Genomic DNA, 14,762 nt, shown 5'->3' on the forward strand with positions numbered 1-14,762 from the left:
CATAGGAATTTGCAGCCTGCTCTCAGGATTACTTTTAAAGGGCAACAGAAGAATAATGTGTGCACGTACGCATGCATGTGACTGTGTTGCATTATAGAGAGCCATTACATCCATTGCTTCGTGCATCATCAGCAGATAGTTCTCTGAGGAATGCAGGCACACAGTGACTGACCCAGAAATGCTGACTTTCAGGGTTACTGACTCAAAGCTCCATATTTATGTGTCAGTCCATTATAGAGGTGTGAGGTCAGCGAGGTACAAGCCATTTCGCTAGATGAGGCATGCGACTACATCAAGCCACCATTCTTCATTTACTTTTGAAAGCCGGTGGAGAAACAGCCCCGAGGTAAAGTTGAATGGGGACTTGCAGAGTAGAGGCTCTGCTGCCACGCAACACTAGGAAGGGCAGTTTCTCTTAGGGCTTTGAATAATAACAGAAAGAGCAAGTGGAGACCAACCTGCCGGGGTATTCTGTTTACACTTTAGCACTGACTGCGGTGACTGTTTGATAGATACTAGAGCAGGTCAACTCATCTGACATCTTGTCGTTTTGGACATTTCAGTCAGTTTGAGACTCAGAGGCCATGTTTGGAGGCTAGCAGTGCAATGCTAGGATCACCCAAGACCAAAACCAAAGCTAAAATGCAATTGTGCACTGTTGATTAGATGGAGGCCTTAGAAATAGGGTGAATTTTTTGGGCACAATGTTAGGTCTGAGCATGTCATGGCATGCCAGAATTTAATTCACGCGTGCCATCTTAAGTTGTCCTTGAAATAATTATATTCAAAGAAGTGTTTAGAGGATGTTGTCTTCATCTGTCATTATACTTAATTTTGATATTGTCATTTTGTTTGACCCATAATAGTGTGTACCTTTATAAAATACAACCCTCCCATTGTGGTTCGTGTTGTTATTGTCTGTATTTTTTTGCAAATGTTTTGATGTTTGTGTGCTGTCATGATAGAAAATGCATTTTGTTTTGGTACAACAGCTGTTATAGCCAATTCAATTTCCTTGAGGGCAAGGTGCTTTGACTGACATCCCACATTTGAGGCTGATGACATTTCCAATCTTGAGTGACTCTTCCCCACATTCTCGTCACATCTGACCTGTCGTCCCCTGCTAGGCTTTCAATCATTGCATATGGGGAATAAAGATATAGACAGATGTAATCTTTAAAAGAAAGCCAGCAAAAAAACACCTTTTCCTCTAATAAAAGCATCAGTACCCATTTTTGATTTTATCCATCAAAGTTAGTCAGATTTCCGTAAATGCCCAAAGAATAGTCTTTTAAGGCTTCTTGTACATATGGGTGACATAGAGCAACAATTTTAAATCAACAATTTACAAATGGTCACATGACACAAAACAGTCAATTCATCATGAAGGCTAACTAAAACAAAATTGAACTCAGATGCTTTCAGTGTGTCATAAATGTGCTGAAAACATACTGTATGCTGCTACACTATTTTGTCAAATATATTCAGACTTAATTTGTCTACGGGTCCCTATATATTTGAGACGCAAAAATAATTCCCACCGTCTCCTCACAAGGTATGGATTTTTGCAGAAGACAAACAAGGGCTAAACAAGATGCAGATTGCGGGCCAGCCAGTTGACTGTACAATCCACTGCCTTGCTGGAAGGGATTTTGTCATTGGAGACCAAATTAATTGGGGTCTGTGATGGAGCCATATTTCCAAGGTGGTCTCAAACAATGCCTATTAAGTCTGGTGTGGAGCTTACCTTAAAAATTAAATCCTTTTTCCCATACCGAAGTTCTTTCAGTTGAGCCTGGATTTTTTTGGACTGCAAGAGAAAGATAAGAAAATAAGTGTTAGATTATTCAAATTGTGAAATTGGTTTTGGATCACGTAGCAGGATTCTGGCAGTAGCAGCAGAAGACCTCTTTGTGAGTGGTCCCAGGGCAAAAGCGCCAGCTAAAAAGAACAGCATTACTGTGGGAAGGAAAATATCAAATCTCCCCTTCACTGAACTGCAAAGACAAACCAAACAGTGATGCAGCCATGTGCTGGCTTTATGCCAACTGCAGAATTATCACCCGCACCACACACGATGATGCTACCACCTCGGGTATGTAGGTACCTTTGTGACAACAGGCTGCAGGCAATGGCAATATTAGGCCTATTTTTGGGGTGCTGAAGATCCCCTAAAACTTGGTTAAGTCCTAGATTTGGTTGAATGTTTTAATAGATATTTTATTTTCATATGTATTTTTTTTCTACAAAAAAGTACCAAAAAGTTCAATATAAAGTAATATATAATAATATATAATATATATATATATAAAAATAATATATAATATAAAAATAAATCATCACATTTCTTATCATTACCGTATTTTCCGGACTATAAGCCGCTACATTTTGCACACGTTTTGAACCCTACGGCTTGTAGTCCAGTGTGGCGTAAAGGCAGTCAGTCGATTTGGCTCTTAACGAAGGATATGGAGCTGCTGTGTGTACTGTAGAGGTTTCTTCCGGCCACTAGAGAAGACTGGGCAATTGTTGATGACATCTTATTGCATCAACCTTTTCTGAGTCACAAAGACCGAGCAAAAGCAGTGAGGCTAAGAAAGTGATGGATAGACTATCATTATTCATTTCTATATAATTATAACTGTATGGGGTTGCTTCATTTCATAGTATAATGCAGGGGTCACCAACAAGTTGCTGATTTTAAATTAGCACAATGAATAAGATCTGATTTCCAAACTCATAACAATTAATTTGTTGTGCTGTCGCTCAAGTCCAGAAAAGAAGTTAATTAATAACAAACTGAATCCATCTGACGCTTTTATGAGGCTCTGCAAGAAAAAATTACCGAGAAGCGGCACAGTGGAAAGTGAACTTAACAAAGAAATGCAAATATTTGTATCTTTTAATATGCTGCACTCCCTGCATTGCCAAAGCATAGGCTTCTTATTTACTTAATAAGTCATCCAAGGCACCTCCTTCGATCCTTCGGGAATTACAGCGCCATGTCAATCTTGATGTCTTGGATGGAAGTTTTGGATGAAAGTATGATGCAGTCAGGAAGCATTTGGATGCCACATATTTTCAGACACATATGATCAAATATGGTAAAGGACTATTTCCTCACAATCAACAACTACAACATTTGACTTTTTAACACATCTTAATAATAAAAGTGAATTCGAGTAGTATTTTGTGTAGTTTTTCATTTTTATGAGGGGGTAATTTATTCTAAAATTCAGTTTTGGCTTAGTCAACACACTAATAATGCTGAAATATAAATGTTAACTGAGGGCATCGGAAAAAAATTCTCAGTTCGCTGTAGTAAAGTTTTTATAAAATGATTTACGACCTTACTAATCCAACTTGTTCCCACATTCCAAAAACATGCTTTTTATAAAACTTGATCAAAGGTGACGTAGACTATTTAAATTTAGATGTAGAAATGATGACATAATATATACACACACACACGCACACACACATGCACTGCCTTTAAAAAGATGTAAAGTCACAAAGTCTATGTGCTCAACTTTGTAGAACAAGTCAGATGATGCAGACTTGCCATGATCCGCCGAGGAGAAGTAAATTTCATTTTAATCATTACAGTCATTTCAGGTGTCTGAATTATTCAATACAGATAGTGAATGAGAGAGAACAAGGGAAATTGTTTTATTTGACATAAATACTCTTGCACTCCTAAATAATTGTATTGCAGGATACATTAGTGAAGCCTGGTGCAGCACACATCTCTCAAAACAATGAATTAGCAAAGCAGCCAAACATCTAGTTTTTGTTTCAATTGAACTTCAGTGCTTTTAACACAACTGGTTTTGTATGCAGAGTCATATGATTTTGTCAAGTTGTTTTAGTTTTGTGTCTTGTCTTCCGACCATAGCGATTAATCAATACAATGCAAGGTGTCATAATAAAACACATTGTTATCCTCCAATATTTGTTGACTAATGTATTCCTGATTGCAAAAGTTTGTATGCACTTGGCTTTTTCAAATTTGTGTAAGGCAGTGTTGGAGGGTCAAACCAAATCATCTTTACGTACGACAAGTGTTTGTGATAGAGTGACTCATTTTCTCGACTAATGTAACATAGCTGCATTATGAATGCTTTCACTGGATGTCTTTTGATCTGGGTCTGGTAAAATCCATGATAAAGGTAGATTGAAAAAAAAATGTAAACGTCCAAATGCTAGAGACTGAGCATCTGACTGTTGCCAAAACATTGAAGGGCCTTACAAAACTATTTGATGACTTGTTATGATAACATTTTCTCTTCACTTCACCCTTATACTATGTTGTTTTGGCTGCAAATTTAGGCCTGTCCAATCAGGGGTCGCCTCAGCAAGTCACTCGCATGATTTGTTTGGCACAGTTTTTATGACAGATGTTCTTCCTAACCCAATATGCACACATTTTAATCTAGGCTTGGGACTGACCATCTTGGCTGGGTTCTGGGTCACTGGCTGGGAATCGAACTCAGCATATTACCAGTGCTTCACTGCAACTGCATATACGAAAACATGGCCATCACCTTTGACAACTGCCTATACATTCTTTGCAAGAGAACTTAGTCTTTCAAGTGCCAGAAGCACATTTCATTCAATCATTTATTCAGTCAACACTAGATTTTATGTCTCAGTAGCATTAATTAAGGTCTGATGAAGGCGGAAGAACCCGCCGAAACATGTCACGTAATGCACCTAAAATAATTTGTTTGATATAAAAGAACCAGTGAAGGCATTAATTAAGGTATTTTTACAAGTAGAATCATCATACAATTTTGCATATTAATTTGATACTCAAGGATGATCTAAAATTAGTATTTTAGGCCACAGGCACAGCTGCAGAATGTATTAAGCTTATTTTCCCCACAGGATCCATAGACATACAGTGTTTGAAGAGAATTTCAGTTCATGAGATTCCCTCGAGACACAAGGGATGGAACTAAAACAGACTTCAAATCCAAATCATGTTACATTGACACCTCTTAGTATGTTGAAACGAAGGAATGTTTTATTTGCCTTTTGTGGTGGCGATGCAGATGACATATTTGTGCATAGCGCTATGTGTAATTAAAAAGGACCATATAGAAAAAAAAACATCTATTTTATAGAAAAAACACACACTTGGGGCATGTCCTCACAATAATACTCACTGATTATACTGCAGATGTAATGCCTGTTACCTCTCCCTTCTCCTCATAGGTCTGTATGACTCAGACTTATTGAGTTTTTCAGTGTCAGATGTTTCCCTTGAGAATTTAGTCAAATACTTCTGAAAGGTTAGATCGTATTTTTGTAATGAACCAACGGCTGTCATCTCACAGCCAGCTAACTGAGCTTCCTTTCAACTTAAAGCGAATCCTGGATTATTGTTTGAGACGCATACAGTATAAAAGTCTTTCATGCTGCAAATAAAAGCTTAGGGCAGCAAACTGCAATGTACTTTACTCATGCTCTACACTAATTCCTTGCAATTTGAGTACACATTCTTCTTTATTATGATTACCTAAGCCGATTTGCTTGCTCATATGGTAAAAACTGTGTTGACATTATTCAGCTGGAACCAGAGAGTCTTAGTTACACGGAACTTACGTTGTCAGTTGTCGAATGACGTTACATAAACGCTAGTTGTTTACCTCAGTCACCGTAGCAGTCTGTTCCAATTTGCCATGCCACATAATCATTTTTCATGTCTTGTAAAAGTGCTCTCAAATGTGAGAAACCGAGACGTTAAATCCAAAATCGTAATTTGTAGCAGCACGTGTTCTGCCTTTCACGTCTAAAGCTTCTTTTGCAAAGTTGCTTTAAAAAGAGGAGTATTGATTGGAAAGGGACCTGAAAGCCTACTTTCATTGCAGCAGCTGAGTTTCTACTTTTTTTTTTAAATTCTATTCATTTTTGTATATACTCTATATAAATCTGTTAATAGCCAGCACTGACCAGACTATCTCTGAAGGTATGCTGTAAGCTATTTTTGAGATGCACACATAAAAACACAATTAGTAATATGAGGCATGGCTGTTTACAATGGTGTTAAGATTTAAACACTGGTATAATTACTGCTTAAGAAAACACAATTGAAATTGAATAAACTCTGCTCTCCCAAAAACAATAAAAAAAAACTATTAGACTGCACATCACGCTAGTAGATAAAGAAGTTTACACACACAGACCCTTCAAATGTAGGCCTACTGCAAGTAACACAATAAGTTGATGCTCAAAAAGTTTATCTAAGTCCTTCTAAAAAAGCTGTAACCTCATTTCGGCTCTTGGCCATACTTCAAAGCCACGATTTAAGATTTTATCAAAAGCTTTGTTTTTTCTTTTTTTTTTTTTTTTTTTACTTAGCTGGAGCTCTAAGTGGAAATATTTTTTGCTTGAAGAGCAGATTATAATATTCGAGCATAAACAATTTCTTGAGGCTAGCATGTAGGTTGAACTTTTGCCTGCATAAAGTTAATCACATACTGTATCCTAATTTTTTTACTGTATTGACTTGTGGATACTCTCTGTTATTCATTCAGGTTATTTCTTTCTCAAGGCATTGAATAGGGCTTGTCACAATTACCCAAAAGTTTCTATTTTTTAGAACAGCAAACTGCGCAGGTAGTAAACAGTAGGAGCGCAAAGGACCAACTCGCTATTTTTTTATCAGTTTAAACATTAATGGATCTATCATGGTTACAACAAAACACTGCCGCTTTGGTATCTGCCGGAGATGTTTTGTTTGTCCTAGAAAACGCTTTGCAGCTCATCTGAGGAGGCTTCATCAGTTCATGCAACAAGACTTGGTTATTGTGTTTCGTTTTTTTTTTTTTAAATTAATGATAACGGATGGATGGACGGATGGATGGATAGATTTAAAGAGTACCATTTTTGTTTGTTTGACTTAGAAGCAGTTCTCCAGATACATTTGGACAGAAAACAACTTTCCAGGACAACAGATAAGCGTCGAGAAGACATTTCATCTTTGACTTGCATGTTGATTGAACGATGTTCATCCATCCATCCATCTTCTTCCGCTTATCCGGGGTCGGGTCGCGGGGGCAGCAGCTTTAGGAGGGACTCCCAGACTTCCCTCTCCCCAGCCACTTCATCCAGCTCATCCCGGGGGATCCCAAGGCGTTCCCAGGCCAGCTGAGAGACATAGTCTCTCCAGCGCGTCCTGGGTCGTCCCCGGGGTCTCCTACCGGTGGGACATGCCCGGAACACCTCCCCAGGGAGGCGTCCAGGAGGCATCCTGATAAGATGCCCGAGCCACCTCATCTGGCTCCTCTCAACGTGGAGGAGTAGCGACTCTACTCCGAGTCTCTCCCGGATGACCGAGCTTCTCACCCTATCTCTAAGGGAGAGCCCGGACATCCTGCGGAGAAAACTCATTTCGGCCGCTTGTATCCGAGATCTCGTTCTTTCGGTCACGACCCATAGCTCGTGACCATAGGTGAGGGTAGGAGCGTAAATCGACCAGTAAATTGAGAGCTTTGCCTTTTGGCTCAGCTCTCTCTTCACCACAACGGACCGGTACAGGGTCCGCATTACTGCCGACGCTGCACCGATCCGCCTGTCGATCTCACGCTCCATCCTCCCCTCACTCGTGAACAAGACTCCAAGATACTTGAACTCCTCCACTTGGGGCAGGATCTCATCCCCGATCCGGAGAGGGCATTCCACCCTTTTCCGATCGAGGACCATGGACTCGGATTTGGAGGTGCTGACCCTCATCCCGACCGCTTCACACTCGGCTGCGAATCGTTCCAGCGAGAGCTGGAGATCACGGCCTGAAGAAGCCAACAGCACCACGTCATCTGCAAAAAGCAGAGACGCGATGCTGAGGTCCCCAAACCGGACCCCCTCAACGCCCCGGCTGCGCCTAGAAATTCTGTCCATAAAAATTATGAACAGAATCGGTGACAAAGGGCAGCCTTGGCGGAGTCCAACCCTCACTGGGAACGAATCCGTCTTACTGCCGGAAATGCGGACCAGACTCTGGCATCGGTGGTACAGGCACCGAACCGCCCTTATCAGTTGGCTCGGCACCCCGTACTCCCGAAGCACCCTCCACAGAACCTCCCGAGGGACACGGTCGAACGCCTTCTCCAAGTCCACAAAACACATGTGGACTGGTTGGGCGAACTCCCATGCACCCTCGAGGATCCTGCCGAGGGTGTAGAGCTGGTCCACTGTTCCACGGCCAGGACGAAAGCCACACTGCTCCTCCTGAATCCGAGGTTCGACCTCCCGACGGACCCTCCTCTCCAGCACCCCTGAATAGACCTTACCAGGGAGGCTGAGGAGTGTGATTCCCCTGTAATTGGAACACACCCTCCGGTCCCCCTTCTTAAAGAGGGGAACCACCACCCCAGTCTGCCAATCCAGAGGCACTGTCCCCGATGTCCACGCAACGTTGTAGAGGCGTGTCAGCCATGACAGCCCCACAACATCCAGAGCCTTTAAGAACTCCGGGCGGATCTCATCCACCCCCGGGGCCTTGCCACCGAGGAGTTTTTTGACTACCTCAGTGACTTCGGCCCCAGAGATTGGAGAATCCGCCTCAGAGTCTCCAGGCCCTGCTTCCTCAATGGAAGGCGTGTAGGTGGAATTGAGGAGGTCTTCGAAGTATTCTCCCCACCGACTCACGACGTCCCGAGTCGAGGTCAGCAGCACGCCATCCCCACTGTAAACAGTGTTGACGTTGCACTGCTTCCCCCTCCTGAGACGCCGGATGGTGGACCAGAATTTCCTCGAAGCTGTCCGAAAGTCATTCTCCATGGCCTCACCGAACTCCTCCCACGCCCGGGTTTTTGCCTCAGCAACCGCCGAAGCCGCGTTCCGCTTGGCCATCCGGTACCTGTCAGCTGCCTCCGGAGTCCCGCAGGCCAAAACGGCCCGATAGGACTCCTTCTTCAGCTTGACGGCATCCCTTACCGCCGGTGTCCACCAGCGGGTTCGGGGATTGCCGCCACGACAGGCACCAACGACCTTACGGCCACAGCTCCGGTCGGCCGCCTCAACAATGGAGGCGCGGAACATGGTCCACTCAGACTCAATGTCCCCCGCCTCCCCCGGGACGTGGGAAAAGCTCTGCCGGAGGTGGGAGTTGAAGCTCTTCCTGACAGGAGATTCTGCCAGACGTTCCCAGCAGACCCTCACAGAGCGTTTGGGTCTGCCAGGTCGGACCGGCATCTTCCCCCACCATCGGAGCCAACCCACCACCAGGTGGTGATCAGTTGACAGCTCCGCCCCTCTCTTCACCCGAGTGTCCAAAACATGCGGCCGCAAATCCGATGACACGACTACAAAGTCGATCATCGAACTGCGGCCTAGGGTGTCCTGGTGCCAAGTGCACACATGGACACCCTTATGTTTGAACATGGTGTTCATTATTGAAAATCCGTGTCGAGCACAGAAGTCCAACAATAGAACACCGCTCGGGTTCAGATCAGGGGGGCCGTTCCTCCCAATCACGCCCTTCCAGGTCTCAATGTCATTGCCCACGTGAGCATTGAAGTCACCCAGTAGAACGATGGAGTCCCCAGAAGGAGCGCTCTCCAGCACTTCCTCCAGGGACCCCAAGAAGGGTGGGTACTCTGAGCTGCTGTTTGGTGCATAGACACAAACAACAGTCAGGACCCGTCCCCCCACCCGAAGGCGGAGGGAGGCTACCCTCTCGTTCACCGGGGTGAACCCCAATGTGCAGGCGCCCAGCCGGGGGGCAATAAGTATACCCACACCTGCTCGACGCCTCTCACCGTGGGCAACTCCAGAGTGGAAGAGAGTCCAGCCCCTCTCGAGAGGGCTTGTACCGGAACCCAAACTGTGTGTGGAGGCTAGTCCGACTATATCTAGTCGGAATCTTTCTGCCTCGCACACCAGCTCGGGCTCCTTTCCAGCCAGAGAGGTGACATTCCATGTCCCAAGAGCCAGCTTCTGCAGCCGGGGATCAGACCGCCAAGGTCCCTGCCTTTGGCTGCCGCCCAGCTCACATTGCACCCGACCCCTTCGGCCCCTCCCACAGGTGGTGAGCCCATGGGAAACGATGATGTTAGATGTTAGTTTAATTTTTTCTTTATGCTATAAAGGTAACCTAACAAGAGGGTTTGAATCTTTCCACAGTGCTTCAGAGCTCCGAAAATAGATCTGTATAAATGTATTGCTGGATTGTGTAATGTAATTCCGCAGCTGACGCACTCATTCTTACTTGCTAGGAAATCCTTGGCTCTGCGTTGACTGACAAATTAAGAACTTAAATTATAGCCTTTCGGTCTTTGTTGTCTTTCCAGCTTTTTTCTCCAGGGTTGTAGCCAGATCCTCAAGTTTACAAACATGATTAGGACTGGGAAAAGCAACATGTTTGTTGGATACAATTCAGAAATACTTGGCTTGAGGGTTGAGAGTGGAAAAGAGGCTCATAGGTGTTTCCACCAATGTATTTGGGCTTGTTTTTTTACAACAGAGGTTTCCCGTGTTGTCAAATAAAACACATCCTTATAAGAAATTGAACTCATGATAACATTACATTATTGTGTTTTCATGGAACAAGAAATGCTCGGAATCACAAGCTGCATGATACAGTAGCAAAATGTGTGTAAATATATATAAATACAAATATATATATATATATATATATATAGATAGATCTCTCTCTCTCTCTCTCTCTCTCTCTCTCTCTCTCTCTCTCTCTCTCTCTCTCTCTCTCTCTCTCTCTCTCTCTCTCTCTCTCTCTATATATATATATATATATATATATATATATATACATATATATATATATAAATAATTAATATATCTTTTGTTGTTAAGCGCTCTTGAATTACATTGATGTACAGTATGGTATGATTATCGAGCTGACCACTCCACAATGATGTTTACAGCATGATGTCAACTATTTGCTTATCAAGTATTTTTATCCTGCTCAAGGAGGAAACAAGGGGTTTGCAACAACAATGAATGAAAGCTTAAAGACCCAGTACGTAAAATAAAGTCAGAGACTGTAATGAAAATGTCAGTGACATCATTCATTGACTTTCATGTCGACGGGAGTTGTAATAAAATGCTTACTAGTAAGTTACTACACAAACACCTCTTAACTGCTGCTTCGGGACACCCAAATGATCCACTACGCATTGTTTGAACTGCTGCTATGAAGAGATTGAATAGATTTTTTTTAAACACTTATCAACGCAAACACCAACCAACTAATAACAGTTGCACTAGGAACTCTTGCACAGTGGCCATAATGTATTATCGTATACAATTCAAATGTCATAGCTGAAAGTTCCATAACTAAAATAAAACTGTAATATTAAACCTCAGACTTGTTAAGCACAGGTGAGTGCGACTTATAGAACATAATATGAATATGAAACAAATTACCAAATGGCCTGGATTGTCACATGCTAAATGACGCAGTGACAAACTAAACTTTTTTTTTCCCTGCAATGCCATCGAAATACAATTTACCAAACAAAACATAGTATTTGCTTGCCAAAGACCCAAATGGATTGCTATTCATTTGTAATTATGTTTCAGCATTGTCTTAGTTTGTATTGTATTTCTTTGTTCTTCAATTTAATGTGCACTTACCTCTTCAGCATGAGCATCACAAAGCTTATTCCCCGACAAAAGTTTGTTCTTCAAGCTCTTGTTCTGAAAAAGGATGAGAGAAGAGATGATGAAACTGCTGTCTGGTAGTTTATGTACCTTTACATGTTTGTTTAGTTTATGACTCAGTGAGCCTCGCTTTCTCAGGCTGGGTCAGAAGTCTGACATTGAGTGCTTTGATGCCTTTCAATGTCAGAATAGATTTAGTGGCCTCTCTCTGAATATAACAGCTTGCATGCAGGATACAAAAGCAGCTGGAACACTGCTACAAAAATGTCGAGAAGAGTAATGCATGTAAATTCAGACTTTTGAAATTCAAAAGGGCTTAATTGGGAAGATTTGATTGAAAAACAAAGATTTCAAAGGCTGGGTTTACGCAATATTTCTAGTGACATGACTTTAATCGTTTTCCTCCCCTCAAGTAACCCTTGAAAAAAATGGGTGATTAAAAAAGAGTAAATTACAAACAGTAAAAAAATCCTCTCAAATCACATTGTAAAAAAACAACAATGCCATTGCAGACATGGCAACATAAAATCAAGAAGCAGACCTTCCGAGGACTACCACCCCACACACACACCTGTCCGTACAATATACTATATACTTTTATTATGATGAGCAATTTGGGGTAATGATCCAAAATGCAATTTTCCTGCTTGTCTCACTCCTGAAAAGATCATTGCATCAACTCATGCGCCAACAAATAAAACGGCCTCAATAAACACAGTGAGTCAATACTAACAAAACTTGGTTGATGTTTTTGGATTTCTGTGCCCCTCATGGAATGTCCATAAGGAACATCATGGTGAAGCATAAGTGATCAATAAGTGCACTTGGGACCAGCACACCTTTGGCAGCAGTTCAAAGATTGACTTTGTAGTTTTGTCATCAGACTTGCAGCCACAGGTCTTGGACATTTAGGTGGAGATAGAGCATGACGCACCAACTGGCATTGGCGTTTTGACCACTTGTACTAAGAATGTTTATAGAAAACACACAAAAAAAGTCATTCTGCATTTACAAGGATTGTAATGTTCAATTTTAATTAGTTTGTTGTGTCAGGAAATGTTTGCTGGTAATATATCTCCTGCTCTTTGGGAAAGGAGAGAGTTGGTATAAACATTGAACACAATGAATTTTGTGAATTGTTCTCACTAACACCGATTTCATTTGAATAAAGTCTTGCTTGGTTTTCTTCATGGTCAATCAAGGTATATGATGGACATTGAGAGGAAGGCACATTTCACTTCAGCCCATAGACTACCACGGATGCCATAACCCACAGGTGTCAAACTCAAGACCCGGGGGCCAGATATGGCCCGCCACATCATTTTATGTGGCCCGCAAAGACAAATTGTGCATCAAATTTGTGTCATTAATAGAATTGCAAATTTTCTTCACTTTTAATAAGATCTTTTTTTTTTAAATATTTGAGTCTGATTTGAAGACGAGTTATTTGTCAGTTTGTTTTGTAGCTTTTACTGTATATAATGTGAGGTGCTCATACATTTATTTGGGTTGACAGTCATAATGGCCCTCCGAAAGAAGCTATGACTACTATGCGGCCCGCGAAAAAAATGAGTTTGACACCCCTGCCATAACCTAATGCGTCAGGCTTTCTACTTAATAAGTGAATATCTAAATCATTCCCTACTTTACCTCAAATTTGTCAAAAACTCGAGACACTGTTAAGTTGTATTTAACATTCAAGTAAAGCTTACAAAAGCAACCGAGGTAATGAGCTGGCACTGCAACACTTTTGTGATCCAGTGAGGCAAAAAGTGGACAAGTATCAATTCCAGACAGTTGCACCTCCTCTCGCTCCTACATAGGGAGCACCATATGAGGACATGTACAACTGGCAGCTGTCAAAAAATGTGATGTAGTTAGGCCCCTGGACATACTCTGAGTGAAAATGAGATCCTCTAGAGCCTGTCTGTCACTGCGCATTATGCAAAATCCAATACTCTGAGCTGCAAATGTCCAAACGTGTTAGTCCCGGAGCAGTGTAAATATGTGGACCTAGAAGTGAAGGACTATTTTCATATTTAGATGTTGTTCTTTCCACTTGGGCCAATACAATAGTACACTACTTGCATAGAACGTACGACACAATTTGCCCTTCAGTTTTAAATTTTAACCCTGAATTTGGCATAGTGATATAACATCATTCTGCAACTCATGTCTTATTTTTCCTCCCTTCATGTGATCCATCCATCCATCCATCCATCCATCCATCCATCCATCCATCCATCCATCCATCCATCCATCCATCCATCCATCCATCCATCCATCCATCCATCCACCTTCCTCTTGTCTCCTGCTTATCCTCAGTAGGGTCATGAGTGCACGAAAAACTATCCCAGTCTACTTCGGGTGAGAGGCGGGCTACAACCTGAATGGGTCTCCAGCCAATAACAGGGTACATATAGAGACCATACACTCACATTAACACCTATGGCCTGGTATGTTAGACAGTTAACCTAACATCCATGTTTTGGGAATGTAGAAGGAAAGCACAGTACCTGTAAAAAGAAAAAAAAACAAAAAAACACCACCACCACCACCAACAACAACAACAAAGCCAGCGCATGGGTACAAGCATATAAAACCTCTGAACGGTGAGGCGGTCATGCTTGCCAGTTGTCCACCGTGTCACATTATGTCAATTATGATTGGTTGCTCATTCTTTATTCATAAAGATTTCTTCAAAGGAAGCAATCCTCATCCCACTTCCATCACACCTTAATTAAGACGTAAAGATGAAGTATAAAAATATTTGCTTTGGTGTCCAAAGTAGAATGTATTGAACCTCCCCTTTCCCAAAAAAGCTGTCCATCACACAAGCACACAAGAGCTTGTGATTTAAGTTGACAAGGTCTTCAAACTGATTTTTACAAAGTCACTTCATTCATGAATAATTAATGGTATGTTGAGTCGATAAATAAAAGGTTATTTGACTGATGAAACAGCATCATTCTTTTTAATATCTTGGTCAAGGTCTTTGACAATCTATTAAAGAACTGAGGGATTAAACTTGCAACCTTTATGCAGTCAGGAAACAAATAACTGATCTAATCTATGATACAAACATTAAATCCTGATTTCAAAATTGAAGCTGCAGCACTATTTTAGCGCACTAACAA

General features: G+C 41.9%; 1 protein-coding gene across 1 annotated transcript in view; it reads right to left on the reverse strand.

Moving 5' to 3' along the window:
* The window catches only part of luzp2 (leucine zipper protein 2), a 96,808-nt gene that overhangs the window by 14,685 nt on the left and 67,361 nt on the right, over positions 1-14,762 (reverse strand). Inside the window, exons 6-7 of the mRNA XM_088371522.1 lie at positions 11,599-11,661; positions 1,748-1,810 (exon numbers count right to left, since the gene is read on the reverse strand). Of these exons, the coding sequence (XP_088227648.1) occupies positions 1,748-1,810; positions 11,599-11,661 (126 nt within the window). The remainder of the gene's footprint in view (positions 1-1,747; positions 1,811-11,598; positions 11,662-14,762) is intronic.

Source organism: Syngnathus floridae, chromosome 3 (genome assembly GCF_059516105.1).
Source record: "Syngnathus floridae isolate MCC-2025c chromosome 3, RoL_Sflo_1.0, whole genome shotgun sequence".
Taxonomy (NCBI): domain Eukaryota; kingdom Metazoa; phylum Chordata; class Actinopteri; order Syngnathiformes; family Syngnathidae; genus Syngnathus; species Syngnathus floridae.